This window comes from Cavenderia fasciculata (genome assembly GCF_000203815.1).
Source record: "Cavenderia fasciculata unplaced genomic scaffold Scf_EU5ZYIE01EUG8B-5, whole genome shotgun sequence".
NCBI classification, from domain to species: Eukaryota; Evosea; class Eumycetozoa; order Acytosteliales; family Cavenderiaceae; genus Cavenderia; species Cavenderia fasciculata.
In genome coordinates this window covers 394,084-413,256 of record NW_004457642.1, presented here as the reverse complement: position 1 = coordinate 413,256, position 19,173 = coordinate 394,084, and the positions used below count along the sequence as shown (strand labels likewise).

Genomic DNA, 19,173 nt, shown 5'->3' with positions numbered 1-19,173 from the left:
AATTGTACAATTGCTTTTATTCGTTTTAAAATATAAAATGAATAGTACCATTAAATTCATTGTATCACTATTTTTGATCCTATCGGTTTTCGGAGGATTGTCACTCGCCCAATTATCTCAACTCGAATGTATGTTGTGTGTAAAAAATAAAAAAAAATACAATAACCACTAACACCCTCCTATTTTCATACTCTCATCATCTTATCTTCTAGTGGACTCTGTGAACTTCATCATTCAGTAAGTTATTATTATTATTAGTATTTGTACATTAATAACAATTAAATACTCACACGCTTTCTTGATTGATTGAACTATAGATTCTATGGACAACCGTTACCACAAGATCAATCGGTATGTGGTTACGCTGTATCATCATCATATGTTAGATGTGACAATCAGTCTACTGATGGACAATACCATGTTAGACAAATGTTTGTATCAAAAGAGAGAGAGAGAGAGAGAGAGAGAGAGAGAGAGAGATAGATATACTTTCTTTCTTTTTGGTTTGTAACAATAATAATAATAACTGACACTGAGTTTATATTTATTTGATTTTCTAAAGATCTTTAGAGATGAGTACAAGTGGATCAGTTGGTATACCTAATCCAGATTTGACAGGATTGTATTTACCAGCGTTGTTACAAATCAAAATCTTCAAACATCTAAACTTTGCAAATACAAATGTGTCTATGAATATAATGGACTATATCAAGCCGTTGAAAACGCTGACATCGATTTATATTATTGGAGACGTTTATGTGGTCATACCACCAGACTTTTCCGACTGGCCAAACCTCGCCGACTTTTATTTGGAAAACAATGGCATCACAGCCATTCCGCACAACTTTTTAAACAACTCGGTGCAACTTCAAAGCTATGCCATCAAAGAAAAGCTCGAGTCATTCACCTATGACGATTCATTGTATTTCCCATCGTTGAACAAGCTACTTGTGCATAGTGATACTTCAGTAGGATTGCCATATCTTTTCAACCTTACTTCCAAATCATTCCCAGCTCTCACAGACATGTATGTAATTAATAATATTAATTATTGCACTCACTAATATAATAATTTGATTATATTTAGTGAACTTGTTTTAATTGGCTATTCTACTCCTGTAGTTCATATTAATATTTGGAATCTCGATCAAGATTTAACAGTGTATGTGTTGTGTAAAAAAAAAAATCGATGTGATTAACATCCGTGAATTTATTATTTATACTTTTCAATAATATTAATCCATTCTTTTTTAATTTAATTAATTAGACATTGTTTCGGTTACAGGTCAAATAATTGTGATTTACGGTTTTCATCTCCAAATAGAATAACAACATTGTAAGAAAGACAAGATTATATAAAAAGATTTTATTTTGGATGATTAATATTAATATTAATATTTATTTTTGAAAGAATATTGACAGGAACAATAACTCCAATCATTACTAAAGAATTCTATCCAAGTCTCAAATCTTTGAGTTATACCGATAGTAACTTGACACAATTTCCATTCGCATCGTATCCTCTCAACATGACTTTTATGTATGTTAACCACAACCACAACACCCTTTTTTAAAAAGACAATATTTGGAATATTTATTAATTCATTAATTTATTCATTAATTATCAAAACTTTTTGTTTTCTTAGTGATCTCACAAACAATCAAATATCTACCATTCCAAATGTTCCAATGCCCAAAGGTTTAGAAGAACTTCGACTCAAAAAGAATTTATTGTCCTCTTTTGATATTGACAATCTGTTCACTATGAACCAGGCTCTCAAAGTATTGCAGTTTGATGAAAACCCATCCTTTGCAGGCCCGATAACTGATGCTTATTGCAGCCATGGTCTTTCTATCCTCAACACACCTGTTCCTGATATACCCGATTGTTTTTGGTGTTACTTTAATGAAACAGGACCTCTCAAAAGAATATACACTTCCATTCCTTTCCCATACCCTTTTGTTTGTGATGGTATGTATATTCTCTCTCTCTTTTAAGTATATATATATTAATCATTCTTCTTTTTTTTATAATAATGGTGCATTAATAGTGACAATTGACAACCCCTCGGCTATAACTCAAACCAAAGCTTCTATTGTTACAATTACAGGTATGTAAAATATTTAATTTTCATGGTGACCATGGATCATATCGATAGACAGTGAGTTATTAATTAATTATCAATTTAGGTAATAATCTTGGATGGGGCACTCTCATATTTACTGGTGCATACCGTTTTGCGGCTATCAAACCAAACAAGATCATTGCGGTTACTTTAGCAGCTCGACCATTTGTTCCCACTCCAGCCACTGTTAAATGGTCGACGTTTGCCGGTGCACCCCAAACCGAATTTACATTCTTGGAAACTGGTATATGGTATCAGTCGCTCCAGGTCTATCAGACCTATCCCCAGACGACAATCTCTTTCTTTGATTTTGGTATCAACAGCCAAATTAGCAACATCATTACCATAGACGGGTCACTCTTGTGCTCTTTTAACTTGTCAGCCTACCATTACCCACAAACCAATTGTTCAGTTGCGTCATTGTCATCGGGACCCCATCAATTGATCATCCAGAACGACTATCAGTCCAACACACAAAACTTTGAATTTATTCAAAGCTATCCAATTGTACAATCGATCCAACCAATTCCTTTCTTAAAAGGATCGGATATTTCTATTACTGGTAACTTTGGATCGTTATTCAATAGACCACTGGTAGATTTTATGAATGGAACGACACTCATTTCAGAGTGTACAGTTAAATCCATTTCAACAAATTTAATCGTTTGTCGTGTCCTTGAAACGGTGAGTGCTAAACAAATCAATGTTTCAGTGACTGTTGATTCATACAATACAGTCTATCAACTTTCACTTCAACAATCTTGTCAACAATCAACTATCAATTGTCATGGTAACGGTCAATGTGATGTTGTAACAGGTCAATGTATTTGTAATAGTAATGCTTTTTATAATAATTGTTCAAATCGTATGTAATTAAATTAAATAATATTCAAATCAAATTTATTAATATTAAATTAATTTATTTATTTATTTTTAGCATATCCCATTCTATCATCTGGTAGTTATAATGCAACAAATAACAAGATAGTTAGTTTAAATGGTGATTTTGGACCTTTTGGACAATCAAACTTATCAATCAAGATTAATAATACTTTGGATTGTACGGTTGTTGATAAATCACAAACATTAATCACTTGTACATTGGAACAAACACCAAATTATGGATTATCATCAGTTCAATTACAACTTGATTCTTTGGATACAAATGCAAAGGATATATTATATCTTAGACAACCTGATAATGGAGGTAATAATGGTTCAACAACCACTTCGACCTCTGGAGGTACAACAACAGATACACCTCAACAACAATGTGAAAAACAAACATCAAATTGTTACGGTCATGGCATTTGTGATATACACGGAATATGTCAATGTGACAAAGACTATAATCTAGCTGATAATTGTTTTACAAAGTGTATGCTATTCAATATTATTAAAATTAATTTATTTAAATATTAATTATTTATTATTTTAATTATTTAGTTATAAATACGACTATAACACCAAATACAACATCACCAACGGTATCATTTGATATTGATGGAATTGATTTCCAATTTGAAGTGGTATCGATTCAAGAATTGGATTTTGATAGTAATATTATTAAAGAATTATTTATTTCAAATTATACTTGGATTGTGAATGCATCAACCAATAATATTACAACTATTGTTGATTATCAATTAAATACAACCCTTTCAGCATCCTCTTCATCAGACATCAACTCAATACTTTTCCAATCAGTCAGTGTACTGTCAACAATATCATTCTCAACACAATCAAGAGATATTCAATTTGGAGATCAACTACTTCACATCAACCCAAATTCTATAAAGTTGGCTGTCAATGTCGGGAATTGGCAATACTCATCGAATTTAGCAACACTCAGAGTTGTATTTAGAACAATCATCATCAACAATCAAACAGTTGAATACGATTGCAATGAAAAAGATATTGATGCATTATCATATGATTCAATGTCATCATTGCAATACCTCAGAGTGATCAAAGATGATATTCAATTCAATGGTAGATTTATTGATGTTGCATTGTCAGATGGTCGACCAACCTATTCACAAACACAACTCATATCATTGGCACAATCAACTAGTAATGAAGACGAATCGATTGCATTGATTGGTATCAACTTACCACAATGTCAATCATGTGTTCTCGATCCTGATTTCTCACCATTATTAATTGACAAGAGTAATGATAGTGGATGCAACAAATCAAATACATGGAGAATTATAGTTGGATGTGTTGTTGGTGGAGTTGGTGCAGTTGCCATTACAGTTGGATCAGTGCTAACATACAAACAAATCAAAAAGAGAAATACCTACAATAACCAGATGGCAGCCAAGCTCAAAAACATTTCATAAGATCCTTACCGAAATTTCATGACCACTCAGGGAAGGACCTCGCCTCCCGACAAAAATAAAATTATCTAGATTTTGAAACAATGATCGTCATCACCATATGATCAATTGTTGTTGTTAACTCGTTATTTTAAGTACTCCAACAACTGGCCGACTAGCATCCTTTTAAAGAGAATGATAAAGTGTAGTAGTGGTTTTTATATTGACAACGTTGCTAACCATCTTTGTTCACTCGAGTAACAGTCAATCCCTAACACAACCAGAGAGTATGTCGTGTGACAATATGATCTTGTCTAGGTATTAATATAATACTTACTTACTCTTTTATTTCAACCAACTATAGTTGATTCTGTGGCATTTTTGATAAAGTAAATATAATAATATTTTTATTCACTATTCACTATTAGTGGTGTGACTTTACAACTTTGCATTCATTGTAAAAAAGTGAAGAGATAATTTAAGTTACTAACATTTGATTATTTGTTGTAGACAGTATTGCCAACCAATAATACAATACGATGGATTCTGTAATGCTACATCTATATTTACCTGCAATAATGAGACTCTCGACGGACAGTTTCACGTTAGATCAATGTAATGTCAACAACAAACCGATGAAAGAAAGAAAGCATTCACAAGGGTTGTTTGTATATATACTAATAGACAATTGTCTTTATTATTTTAGAAATCTCATTATTAATTCATATTTAGATGTTGGTAGTCCAAACCCCGATATTGTATTGTATCTACCTGCTTTGGAAGAAATCTCGATTATCTTTCAATCGGGACAAGTAGCAAATCAATCAATCAACATTTTAAAGTATCTTTCAACGGTGCAGTCTCTTGTCACTGTCAATATACAAAAAGACCCGTCGTTGACATACATCCCCAATGAATTTACGAATATGGCTAACCTAGATAATTTGGTACTTGTCAACAACGGTATTAAAACAGTTCCTGTCTCTCTACTCACCAATATGCCAAAGCTTTCAATACTACATATCAACGAGCCCATTGAATCTGTTTCTATCCCTTCTTCTCCTCAACTTGGTCTCCCATTACTCTGGGCCATTCATTTTAGATTTAATCTAACTATCCCTTACAGCATCAACCTTTCCTCTCAAACATTTCCATCACTATCATCAATGTATGTATATAAAAATGGTAACAATAACAATAACAACAACAACAATCCATCTTTGAAACTTATTATCTTTTACCTCTTCTTTTGCACTGTAGAACTTTTTTTTTGAATCAAGGTTCCAATTTTACTTTATTCCATGATTTTAAGGATAATAACACAAAATCAATGTAAATAGCTTATGCTTCTCTTTTGGTGATGTAGATGAAAAGCAAACTAACTAACTAACCTTTTGTTTACTAAAAAAAAGTATATGTACAGGTGTTGGTGCACAATGTAACTTGGTTTTGACTAGTGCATCTTTTATAACATCCTTGTATGTATATTAAATTTTACATAAATAATAATACTTTTTATTAACATTTGTCTCATACTTTACTTTACTATCGCTATACTTTAGAAAAGTTACAGGAACCGTTTCACCATTTCCAATGAATAATAATAATTCATTGGAAATGGTGAAACGGTTCCTGTAACTTTTTATAAAGATTTGGTATCTTTAACAATGAACGACTGTAATTTAAAAACTTATCCATTTCAATCTTATCCAACTTCTTTGCAGGTTTTGTAAGTACCAACATACATATTATAACAATAATACCTGATTATACTAATATTATTCATTTAAAAAAGACAATTAGGAAACAATCTAATTGATAATGTACCATCTATTCCAGTTCCCGCTGGTCTAACAACATTTGATGTATCGAATAATTCAATTGTAAATTTTGATCATGACACTATCTTTTCAAACAATAGAGGGTTGTTATTATATCTAAGTAATAATCTTGGTTTTGCCGGACCTATCACCGACTCGTATTGTAAGCATAGTCTTCGAGTATTAAATACATCTGTCAGTGCTTTGCCAGACTGTTTTTGGTGTTACTACAACTCTACCAATCAAGTCATTGTAACTAATCTATCATTAAACCCTAGTTTTGTTTGTAACTGTATGTAATACATAAGCACAAACTAAATCAAGATAATAATAATAATCATTTTTTAAATATTAATTTTATTTATCATTTATTTTATTTTACTTTAGTTGTGGTTGATCAGGCATCACAAATATTTGCAACCAATCAATCAAGATTTACAATTACAGGTATTTATATTTTCATCAACAGAGTCTAAATATATCTTAAAAAGATTTATTAATTAATTTTGAAATTTGTTTCATTAGGTAATAATATTGGATGGGGTCATACACAATCAGGAACCAAGTATATTTTGACTCGTATCATTGCCAACAAACAGTTGACGGTTACTTTTAGTCCGACTCCAAGAGTTTTGACCAACTATGCATTGGCACTAGCACCGTTTGCTGGAGCACCCAGTATCAATATCTCAGCCATCGACTCTGGGTTTACTTTCAAGTCGGTCAGAGCAGTACAATCGATTCCATACACAACCATCACAATCGAGTTGAAAACTTTCAACGATCTTTTGGCACACAATGTGACAGTGGATGGTGTGACTAACTGTAACGTGTTGTTATGGACCTCGACAACATATAATTGTTCTGTGTATCCCCAAACACAAGGTATCCATCAAGTCAAGTTTTTCAATGACTACTCGTCGCTGTCCTATGGATTAGACTTTACATTTGCATATCCCATCGTCAATAATGTCCACCCTATCATCATTCACCCACAAAGCATAGTTACCATGACCGGCAACTTTGGACCAAATTTAAACTCGCCATCGGTAACGCTTAAAAACGGTATTGACCAAGACTCACCATGTACCATACAATCAATTACACCAACCACAATTGTTTGTAAAGTCGATCAGATGGAAAAACCAACCAATATATTTGTTTCAGTAGATAATTACACAACCACCTATCAAATATCACCACAACAAATTTGTCAAGAGTCGACCAATTTATTGCCATGGTAACGGTCAATGTAATACTACGGGTCAATGTGATTGTAATAGTAATGCTTATTATAATAATTGTTCAAAACCATATCCAATCATTTCATCTGCCAGTTATAATGCAACAAATAACAAAATAATTAGTTTAAATGGTGATTTTGGACCGTACGGACAATCAAACTTATCAATTAAAATTAATAATACTTTGGATTGTACTGTTAATTCAACATCACAACAGTTAATCATTTGTGAATTGGAGAAACCACCAAATTATGGATTATCATCAGTTCAATTACAACTTGATTCTTTGGATACAAATGCAAAGGATATATTATATCTTAGACAACCTGATAATGGAGGTAATAATGGTACAACAACAACATCTACAGGAGGATCAACAGATACACCACAACAACAATGTGAAAAACAAACATCAAATTGTTATGGTCATGGTGTTTGTGATGTAAATGGAATATGTCAATGTGATAAGGATTTCAACCCAGTTGATAATTGTTTTACAAAGTGTATGCTAAAAAAAAACAATTAAATATTTAATTAAAAAGTAATATTAATTAATTTATTTTTATTTAATTTAATATTTAGTTATAAATACAACGATTACACCAAATACAACATCACCAACAGTATCATTTGATATTGATGGAATTGATTTCCAATTTGAAGTTGTATCCATTCAAGAATTGGATTTGGACAGTAATATTATTAAAGAATTATTTATTTCAAATTATACTTGGATTGTGAATGCATCAACAAATAATATTACAACTATTGTTGATTATCAATTAAATACAACCCTTTCATCATCCTCCTCTTCATCAGACATCAACTCAATATTATTCCAATCAGTTAGTGTACTATCAACGATATCATTCTCAACACAATCAAGAGATATTCAATTTGGAGATCAACAACTTCACATCAATGCCAACTCGATTAAACTATCAGTCAATGTTACAAATTGGCAATATTCATCGAATTTAGCAACACTCAGAGTTGTATTTAGAACAATCACCATCAACAATCAAACAGTCGAATATGATTGCAATGAAAAAGAGATTGATCCATTGACATATGATTCATTGTCATCATTGCAATACCTCAGAGTGATCAAAGATGATATTCAATTCAATGGTAGATTTATTGATGTTGCATTGTCTGATGGTCGACCAACCTATTCACAAACACAACTCATTTCATTGACACAATCAACCAGTAATGAAGATGAATCGATTGCATTGATTGGTATCAACTTACCACAATGTCAATCATGTATTCTCGATCCTGATTTCTCACCATTATTAATCGACAAGAGTAATGACAGTGGATGTGAGAAATCAAATACATGGAGAATTATAGTTGGATGTGTTGTTGGTGGAGTTGGTGCTGTTGCCATTACAGTTGGATCGGTCCTAACATACAAACAAATCAAAAAGAGAAATACATACAATGCCAAAATGGAAGCAAAGCTCAAAAACATTTCATAGGGAAGTCGACTTTTCGATGGCACCAACCCAGCACTGTGACTTTTTAGGGTGTTTATAAAAACACGATGACCATATGGTCAATTGGCAATATTCATCCAACCTAGCAAGACTCAGAGTTGTATTTAGAACAATCATCATCAAATAAAACAGATTGCAATGAAAAAGAGGTATTCCGACTGAGTCTGATTGGAGAATCATGCAGGCATGTCATATTAAAAGTGCATTGTTTTGAGTTTATTGTTGGAATTAATTTTTAATTTTAACTTAAAGGGGTTTATGATCCTTTATAGATCATTTCTACACTTACTACATTTAATAGGTGGGCAATTATCTTGATCATTGAGACATCTTCCCACTCCACTCACCATAACACAACTCTGTCCTTTATGACATCCAAAACAAGCTCCATCTGGTCCTATGTGACATTCTTGATGGTGATGAGTCGTAAAGCTAGTTCCACCCAGAGTTGTCCACCCCGATGACGACGATGATGAAGAGGAAGAAGTTGTCGGATCTAATCCAGTAGTTGTTGATAGATCCGATAGAGTTGATGACAATGTTGATACCTGTGATGATGTTTCTCCAGTTGTGGTAATCACTTCGGTGGTAGTTACAACTGCTGTTGTAGTGATGATCTCTGTTGTTGATGCTTGCCCAGTGGTGGTTGCTGTTGTAGTGATGATCTCTGTTGTTGATGCTTGCCCAGTGGTGGTTGATGTTGCTGTGGTTGATGGTAGGTCACCAGTGGTTGATATCACTTCAGTGGTTGTAATGATTGCAGTTGTTGAAACCACACCAGTGGTGGAGCAGATATCATCGTGAACACAAAATCCATCCAAACAAGAATCTCTGGTACAATCAAGCCCATCATCACAATCAATGGCATTGGTCACACATCCTTGAGTCTGGTCACATAATTTTGGGAAACATTTATCATCTGATAAACAATTTGGAACAAATATACCTATAGAATAAATAATAATAAATGATTATTAATTAGGTAATTCAACTTTTTTAAGATACAAGGGAGGTCATAACCATGATTTGTTCTGTCTGTATTATGAGAGTTTTGCAAAACTTACATGTTGAATTGACAATGACAGCATCTTCACAAAGATCAGTTGTTGAGCAATCAATTGTTGTACATGCTCCATCGATACATGCATCAATCGTTGAAGGATCACCATCATCACCTTTAATAAATTAAAAATAAATATTATATAAATTCATTAATATTAAATTAAAATTAAAATTACATACATTCCAAAGCTACAAATTGACAACCTTGATCTTGAGACACACATGATCCAATGATGCATCCATCAATGGAGACACAAAGATCATTGTAATAGCATTCGGCATTGAATCCGTTGATTCTACAATGCGCACTTTCACAAAGACTTGTCGTGTTGCATTGCTCAGCATGACCGCACACCATTATCGCACCAATCCACTGTACATGGATTACCATCATCACCTAGAATGATAAAATAAACGGAACATTAATTTTTAATTGGTTCCAACCTATTTGATTTAATATTTAAAATTCAACTTACATGTAATAGGTTCTTGAATACAAGCATTTGAGGCGGGATCACATTTGTTGACTAAACAAGCATCTAAACTTGGTGGACAAGAGTTTCGATAGCTACATGTGCCTGTTGTGTCATCACAATGATCCGATGTGCAATCAAGACCATCGGAACAAAGTTCCTGTGACTCACACTGGTTGGGATAGACATTGTTACATGTAGCCTCGAGACATGAATTGGTTGGTTTGTAATTGGAACAGTCACCATCTAGTTCTCCAAAACACATGAAAGTGTTCAAATCACAGCTTCCCACTCCACACAGCTGGTAGTCGGCTCCAGACAATCTAGGGTCACATTGCTCGTCACTGCAACATTGCTGTCGGTAACATTCACACATTTCTATTCGGATTGAAAGCTCTGACGTTGGTGCCCATATTACACCAAAAAATGTTCAATAATGTGGGACCTTCTCCAAAGACGATAGGTTCGAATTCAGTAGGATTATCAGCAACGAGAAAATTATTGGCAAAAATCCAGAGATTTCCATTACTATACGTGTTTCTAAAAGATACTGACTTGCATCTCAGCTCTACAAATATTGTGGTGGATGCACACCAATGAAAGTTTTGTGGTTGGCCATTACTGTCAAAATATTCAGTCTCTGTTGGATAAAGAGATTTGTCGTCGTATCCCTGGCCAGTGATTTGAAAATTTGGGTTACTTTCATACACAAACTCCTGAGGGAAATGTATATCAAAATCCATGTAATTACTATAGTCGTTCAGTTGTATGGAAACGTCCTGAACTTCTTGAAAGTAGGATGCAAAAGAAGCAGGACTCTGAACAGACCCGAGTGGACTGGCACCAATGGGAAGATATACTGGTGTGGCATCTGGTCCCAAAAAGAAATCGACCAACCCTTTTTCTCCATGTGTATTAGTTGTCCAATATGCATTTTGAAAATCACCTGGAAAAAGATAAAATAAATAATTAAATAAATAGTTATTATTATTATCATTTTTTACAAACTATTCAAACTATTTCTTTGAGGAGTAGTATCAAAGTAAACAATAGGTCCATATGGATAGATTACTTGAAATATTTTAGTTTATAATTAATAAAAGAAGAAGAATGAGGGATTAGTCTTAGGTTTTTCAATCAAGATTCAAATAATCATTCTTACCAGGTGGTTGAGCGTTGCAACATAATATTAATACCAGAACAACAATGGCAAAAAATAGTGATCCTTCTTTATTCACCATGACTCTACTACTTTTGACTTTATTATTTTTATTATTATTATTATTATTGAACGATAAATGAGTTAGTTATTAAATAATGATACTCGACGTTCATTTCTATCTTTTTGATTAATCTCTCTATGATTGATATTACTGTTTGTTCGCTACCTCCATATTAAAAATCTTCACACACCACATATCCCTCCCTGAGTTTTGTCATATTATTATCATTGAAAATCTCCCACCAGCAATGGTCATTTCCAACAGAATGAAAATGATTTTATTTTAGTGTGTATTTATCTAATCTGGTAGCTTGTTAGGTCTGAGAAGCAAATTTGTTTTTTTTATCATGCTCTCACTTCAACTCAAGGTGTGGTGAAAGGTGCAACAGAATTAGATGTAACAACGGATGGAATCATAGTATAGCATAGTAGCTGATGATATCCTGGGATACGCAAGGTGTTCGTTCAGAACAACTCCCCTACTTTGAAATTTTTCGACTCCCCAGACCTCGCACAATTTTCGATTTTTACTTTAATATTTTTTAATTAAATTAATAAAATGTAGGAAAGGAACAAGTATATACCAAATCTGATTACTTTACATGATAGTGCTCAGATTAAACTTGGTTGAGCGTAAAATATTTGTTCAAATCAAAAGAAATTGTGATAGTATTTTATTTCATAAAAAATAGTATACTAGGTTTTTTTACATCAATGTTATTTTAAATAGATTAGGTGCTGGAAGAAGGGAACAAAAGGATTATGATTCTACAAATGTAGGAATATTCTTTTTTCGAGAAATGGTGAAATATACCTAAAAACGAGACTTAGATAGGTGATCGTTATGAGAGATAAAAATAGGTCATATTTTATTTTTTTTTATTAAAACTTTCTTTGTGTATCACTAGACAAATAGATCCATCGATTGGTATATTTCTATCAAAATAAAATAAAAATAAATTATTTCCTTGTTGTACGATAATAAGCTGAAAGTAACTTGCAAACCCGCCAAAAAAAACTTAGTTTAAAATTTAAATACAAATTCACATACACAAAGTTTTGTATAGATTTTTTTACTTATTATTACTCAGCTTTTTATCTATACAATGCCGAATAAGAGAAAACCAATTCAACAACAAGTAGATGGTACAGATGGACAGCCAATCAAGCATACTAAGGTACCAAGAGGAGAAGAATTTATAGAGTAAGCATGATAGTAACATTTTCATCTTATAAAAATCACTAACTTTAGTCAACAGGTTTGAAGATCTAGCTCCTAAACTTAGAGCTGTAGGTCGGGAAGGAATAAAAGACCCTATATTTGAAGAGAGGATGAATATACATCGACATAGGTGGAAGCGTGTTCCAACATCATCTGAACCTCTCGATTATTTCAGGAGCATGATTACAAAGAGCATTGTCAAGGAAATTGTGCTTTTCAGCAACCGTACAGATGCATTTTGTCAAGATAAACCAAAGCTTAACGTATTTGAAGTATACAATTACTTTGCTTTGGTGTTTACATCTATAACCCTTGGAATAGATAATAACACAGAACTGTTTACTACTGGAACATGGTCATACAATTACCCATTCAAGGGAGAATCTCTTCCCAAGTCCAGATGGGAGCTTATTCACCCCAACATCTACATCCCCATCGACATATTTGTTAATATGCTTCAAGCCAACTTCAAAAGACACATAGACCCTGGTACTTTTCTCACAGTCGACGAATCAAGGATCAAAGCAAAGCCTAGAGATAAAGATCTACTCAGTTTTAACAAAGACAAACCAGAGAAGTGGGCCATAGAGTACAACACCCTTTCAGATACCAAGACAAGGTACTTGTTAGCTATGATACCAAGCAAGGAATACAATGGAGAGACAAGTTTTCAAAAACTAGTTGAATCTGTTAAACTAGACACCAAAAAGGACTATCATATAACAGCTGACAGCAAGTTCTCCACACTAAACCAAATAAGTTACTTGGAAAGAAATGGAATGTATGGAACGCTTTGTATTAAAGCAGATAGACTCCCATCGGAAGTATGGAAAGTAGGAATCATTGTTGGGCTGCCCCAATGGAAGTCAAGATTTGCTTTCAAGGGTGCCACTATCGCCGCTGGCTATCACAGAAACAAGGTGATGAGATTAGCGACAAATTCTTTTAAGATGAAGTCGTCCAAAACCAGGGTAACGTCAGTAGGTAGAAGTCTTATACTTAATCGCTATGATGATACCAAGAGAGCGCTCGATCAATTCAACCAGTTGGCTACCTACTTTTGGCACAACCATCCACACTCGTCCACTGACCAAAGCCAATTCCTTGGACTTCTTATGTATGCTGTCACAAATGCATATATTATGTATATTCATAATGTAGAGAGTCACCTGGATCACAGGGAGTTCATTAGAACACTTGCTACGTCTTTAGTCAAAGAATATCGTTTACCCAAGTAAAGCATACCATTTATAAGCTGCCGCGTAAAATCTCACACCAAATTGTAAAAACCTTCTCCACACCATATTTTTCACTAAAACCAACCTTTCTTGATGTATAAATGTAAATAAAAAATAATATAACCAATCTTTAATGCTTTAGATATATTTGGGTCTCAAATAATCTTACCCTGAAATCGCCTTTTCTCTATCTCAAATTTTTTGTACTTTTTAAATATCATTAATATCTCTTTTATTTCAAGTTTAAAAATCTATCCTAGAAAAAATATAGTCCTTCAACTGTAGTATATGATACATTGTTCAGTTTTGTTTGTTTGATACATCTATCCCATATAAAGATATGCATCTTTCAAAACCACCCTACAAAATTTTGTGAGACGAATATCTTCGACATTTAAAGAATTTCTCGAGCAGCTTTGATTTTTCGACGAGAATATAATATTGGAACCCAGATTTATTGAAAAGAGGGTGGGTTTGAGGTCCCTGATCGTTCTTTCTTTTATAATACTTGTTGTGAAGCAACAAAATTTTTTGAGGAGATTGATACAAATAAGAGTAATAATAGTATTACAAGGTTTTTAATTGTATATTGTTCCATTGTTTCGTACTTTTCTCTTTTTAAAAAAAAAGATAGAGATAAAAAAATAGAGAACGAAAATTTTGTTGCTTCACAACAAGTATTATCTCCACTTGAACGTATGTTGTGTTAAAATGATAGAATGGGGGTGAGAGTGATCAAAATGAATACTAACCACACACCTATCATATCAATCTATGTTGCTGCTGTTTTTAATTTCATACTCTCTCAATAGTCGAATCAGCTATTTTCCTCATTCAGTAAGATTATCCAATTAATTTATCGATCTCTTGATTTATTTATTTATTTGTTTGTAAATATTTATTATTTATTTTAGACAATATGGAGTAGCAACAGTATCACAGGGTCAAGCATTATGTAATACCTCTTATTTTACTTGTGGAACTGTTGGAGGAGAATACCATGTAACAAATGTGTATGTATACTTTGGTTGTAAAGGTCACATTGTGTCCCCAAAATACTCATACATCCATTCATTTCTACTTTTACAGTATTTTTAGAAATTTGAATACCTTTACAAATGTTGGCACCCCAAATGCTTCATTGACATCTTTTACCTTCCCAGCACTAGTTGAAATGACTATTTTGTTGGGAAGCTCGCCACAAGTTTCAAACCCTAGCCTCAACATTTTAGATTATGTCAAGCAGATTAAAAGTATTGTGACCCTGGATATCAGTGATGGCCACTCTTTTACCTCAATCCCCGCCGACTTTACAAATATGCCAGTCCTTAAAACAGTAAAATTAACCAATAAGGCAATCAACCAAGTCCCCTCTTCCTTTTTCACAAACTCTCCCCGATTGGAATCAATTGGTCTCATCCTATTAGTCAACTCGATCACAATAGACAACACCATAAATCTACCCAATCTTACTGATTTCAATATGATTTCCTCTTGTCAAAACTCAATTGATTGCCCCATCAATTTTACAACTCAATCATTTCCAAAACTAAAAAATATGTATGTAATTAATAAGTAATAATTAACTTAATAATTCAATCCAATCAATTATTTACCTATTTTCATATCTAGATATTTTCAATCTTTGTCAGGATCAATTACAATTAATCATGATTTGAATGTACCCTCATCTACCATGTATGTCTTCTTTCATATTCACCTCCCTCCCTTTTCATATCATTAATTCATTTTCTTTTTAACAGATCTTGTATTGGTAATTCATTCTCCAATAGCAAATGCCATTTATTATTTGGGTATCCTCAACAATTGGTCACTATGTAAGTTTGTAAAGATAAGACTCTTGCTGCTGTCAAGGTGTTATTATTATTTATTATTTTTATTAATATTAATCCATTTATTACTATTTAATGATAGATCCATTTCAGGAAATGGTTCAACCATTTCACCATTCCCTGTCATAGGTGACATTTATCAATCATTGGTCAGTTTTGAAATGTCAGATACAGGACTTGATACCTATCCAATTGAAACCTCTTATCCACCTAAATTAGAAAGATTGTATGTTTAATCCAACTTACCCATCTCTTAAAATACTAATCCCATTTCTTTAATAGGAATTTAAATTCCAACAAGATATCAAGTGTTCCAAGCTTCCCACTCCCATCTTCAATGACTTCACTTAATTATTACAACAATTCCATCACCGATTTGGATGCAAACACTATGTTTTCAGCCAATGTGAGTCTTGTCATATTCAATATGAAGGATAACCCTGCATTTGATGATACCATTACACAGGCCTATTGCAAAGCTGGTCTCCAAGCTCTAAACACCGCCATTACCAACTTGCCAGATTGTCTTTGGTGCTATTATAACTATACCACACTCATTCAAACCTCCGTACAATCCCCAACCAATTTTGTTTGTGATTGTATGTATATGTTTTGTTTTTGTTTTTGATTTAATAATTAATTTTAACCTTTTTTTAGATTCAATTAATACTCCACCAAATGGATTATTTATCTCTAATCAGGGGTACTTAACAGTTACTGGTATAAATATTGGGTTTGGATCTTACAAACCTGCTAATTATTCAATGAAACCACTCATTGGAAATCAAATGATTCAAGTCTACTTGACCACTCCACCACTGCAACCAACAAATCTAACAATTCAATGGGGTTCAGTCATAGATGCAGTTAATAACAATAATCCTCCAAAATCAGTATTGACCATTCTAGAAGCCGGTATTAATTTGGTCCCTATTATCAAAACCAAAACCTATGGATTCGTCGAAATTAAACTTTTCTTGTCAAGATTCAACGCCTTCCTAGATCATACTTGGGTACTTGATAATTCACAAATTTGTACAGCCTCTGATCCCACCGGTGGAAATATCAATGTCATATGTCCGACCCCTAGAAACGATCCAGGACCTTATCAACTGCATGTTGCCAATCCATATGTGTCGCGGACATATAATTTCAGTATTCAGTATCCATCTGTTGCCAATGCCAGTCCCATTCCATTTTACCACGGATCAATTATCTCTTTACCTGGATACTATGGTCCAACTTTTGCATCCCCATCAGTTTCTATCCTCTATGGAGTTGGTAGTGTCGAACCCGTCAGCTGCCAAATTCAATCTATTTCTCAATACTCACTGGTGATTATTGCCCCATTGCCATTAACCCAAAATGGATTTTATTTCAATGTTACAGTCGATCAAACTTTGTCAGGACAGTATGGTAAAATGTTCAGTGCCCAAGAATTATGTCAACAATCAACCAACAATTGTCATGGTAACGGTCAGTGTAATACAACTGGTCAATGTGTTTGTAAAAGTAATGCATATTATTTTAATTGTTCAAAACCATATCCAATCATATCTTCTGCCTATTTTAATGAAACAAACAACAAAATAATTAGTATTAATGGTGATTTTGGACCTTTTGGACAATCAAACTTATCAATTAAAATTAATAATACTTTGGATTGTAAGGTTAATTCAACATCACAACTATGAATCATTTGCGAATTGGATCAAACACCAAATTATGGATTATCATCAGTTCAATTACAACTTGATTCATTAGATACGAGTGCAAAGAATATATTATATCTTAGACAACCTGATAATGGAGGTAATAATGGTACTACTACTGGATCGACCACTACAACTACTGATTCAACATCAACAACAGGTGGACCAACAACAGATACACCACAACAACAATGTGAAAAACAAACATCAAATTGTTATGGTCATGGTACTTGTGATATGAATGGTATTTGTCAATGTCAAGATAATTATAATCCAGATGATAATTGTTTTACAAAGTGTATGTTATTTAAAATTAATTAAAAAAAAATAGAAATATTAATAATAATTTTATTTATTTAGTTATAAATACAACGATTACACCAAATACAACCTCACCAACAGTATCATTTGATATTGATGGAATTGATTTCCAATTTGAAGTTGTATCTATTCAAGAATTGGATTTTGATAGTAATATTGCCAAAGAATTATTTATTTCAAATTATACTTGGATTGTGAATGCATCAACCAATAATATTACAACTATTGTTGATTATCAATTAAATACAACTTTAAAAGACAACACTACAACCGATATCAACTCTATCCTATTCCAATCAGTTAGTGTACTATCAACGATATCATTCTCAACACAATCAAGAGATATTCAATTTGGAGATCAACAACTTCACATCAATGCCAACTCGATTAAACTATCAGTCAATGTTACAAATTGGCAATATTCATCAAACTTGGCAACACTCAGAGTTGTATTTAGAACAATCACCATCAACAATCAAACAGTTGAATACGATTGCAATGAAAAAGAGATCGATCCATTGACATATGATTCATTGTCATCATTGCAATACCTCAGAGTGATCAAAGATGATATTCAATTCAATGGTCGATTTATTGATGTTGCACTTTCAGATGGTCGACCAACCTATTCACAAACACAACTCATATCATTGACACAATCAAGCAGCAATGATGAACAATCGATTGCATTGATTGGTATCAACTTACCACAATGTCAATCATGTGTTCTCGATCCTGATTTCTCACCATTATTAATTGACAAGAGTAATGATAGTGGGTGTGGAGACAGTAAATCAAATACATGGAGAATCATAGTTGGATGTGTTGTTGGTGGAGTTGGTGCTCTCACCATCACAGCAGCAGCAACCATCGCAATCAAAAAGACACAAGCCAAGATGAGAATCAACAAAAAAATGCAAATGAGATTACAATCATTGAATTAGAGATATTAACAGATATTTTGGGAAAACCAATAAAATATTAAAACATATCAACGACTCGTTAGTTCGCCACCATCATCACTATTGTTATTTTAAGTGCTAAACAACGATACTAG

At 33.0% G+C, this 19,173-nt stretch overlaps 5 protein-coding genes across 5 annotated transcripts; 4 read left to right on the top strand and 1 right to left on the bottom strand.

Moving 5' to 3' along the window:
• Window positions 1–37: 37 nt before the first annotated feature.
• On the top strand, window positions 38–4,471 carry DFA_09614 (uncharacterized protein; the record flags this gene model as incomplete). The annotated part of the gene is made up of 12 exons (XM_004352216.1): window positions 38–128; window positions 213–237; window positions 318–431; window positions 563–1,027; window positions 1,088–1,162; window positions 1,268–1,336; window positions 1,412–1,540; window positions 1,647–1,972; window positions 2,191–2,370; window positions 2,668–2,991; window positions 3,064–3,504; window positions 3,573–4,471. The coding sequence occupies 12 exons, from the start codon at window positions 38–40 to the stop codon at window positions 4,469–4,471; spliced, it is 3,138 nt and encodes a 1,045-aa protein (XP_004352268.1).
• A 554-nt stretch (window positions 4,472–5,025) lies between these two features.
• On the top strand, window positions 5,026–8,995 carry DFA_09613 (Tenascin; the record flags this gene model as incomplete). The annotated part of the gene is made up of 9 exons (XM_004352215.1): window positions 5,026–5,111; window positions 5,154–5,615; window positions 5,760–5,779; window positions 6,098–6,176; window positions 6,243–6,559; window positions 6,655–6,714; window positions 6,793–7,385; window positions 7,438–8,014; window positions 8,094–8,995. The coding sequence occupies 9 exons, from the start codon at window positions 5,026–5,028 to the stop codon at window positions 8,993–8,995; spliced, it is 3,096 nt and encodes a 1,031-aa protein (XP_004352267.1).
• A 284-nt stretch (window positions 8,996–9,279) lies between these two features.
• DFA_09612 (putative extracellular matrix protein) lies at window positions 9,280–11,789 on the bottom strand (the record flags this gene model as incomplete). Its single annotated transcript, XM_004352214.1, has 7 exons — window positions 9,280–9,959; window positions 10,078–10,188; window positions 10,256–10,472; window positions 10,577–10,720; window positions 10,923–11,494; window positions 11,557–11,619; window positions 11,711–11,789. 7 exons carry the CDS (start codon window positions 11,787–11,789, stop codon window positions 9,280–9,282), a joined length of 1,866 nt encoding a protein of 621 aa, XP_004352266.1.
• Window positions 11,790–11,846: 57 nt separating this feature from the next.
• DFA_09611 (uncharacterized protein) lies at window positions 11,847–15,481 on the top strand (the record flags this gene model as incomplete). Its single annotated transcript, XM_004352213.1, has 9 exons — window positions 11,847–11,850; window positions 12,506–12,546; window positions 12,862–12,974; window positions 13,168–13,972; window positions 14,767–14,794; window positions 14,861–14,926; window positions 15,043–15,067; window positions 15,145–15,243; window positions 15,463–15,481. The coding sequence occupies 9 exons, from the start codon at window positions 11,847–11,849 to the stop codon at window positions 15,479–15,481; spliced, it is 1,200 nt and encodes a 399-aa protein (XP_004352265.1).
• Window positions 15,482–15,548: 67 nt separating this feature from the next.
• On the top strand, window positions 15,549–19,060 carry DFA_09610 (EGF-like protein; the record flags this gene model as incomplete). Its single annotated transcript, XM_004352212.1, has 8 exons — window positions 15,549–15,790; window positions 15,863–15,928; window positions 15,994–16,068; window positions 16,166–16,309; window positions 16,366–16,682; window positions 16,741–17,748; window positions 17,848–18,093; window positions 18,156–19,060. 8 exons carry the CDS (start codon window positions 15,549–15,551, stop codon window positions 19,058–19,060), a joined length of 3,003 nt encoding a protein of 1,000 aa, XP_004352264.1.
• Between the last annotated feature and the right edge of the window lie 113 nt (window positions 19,061–19,173).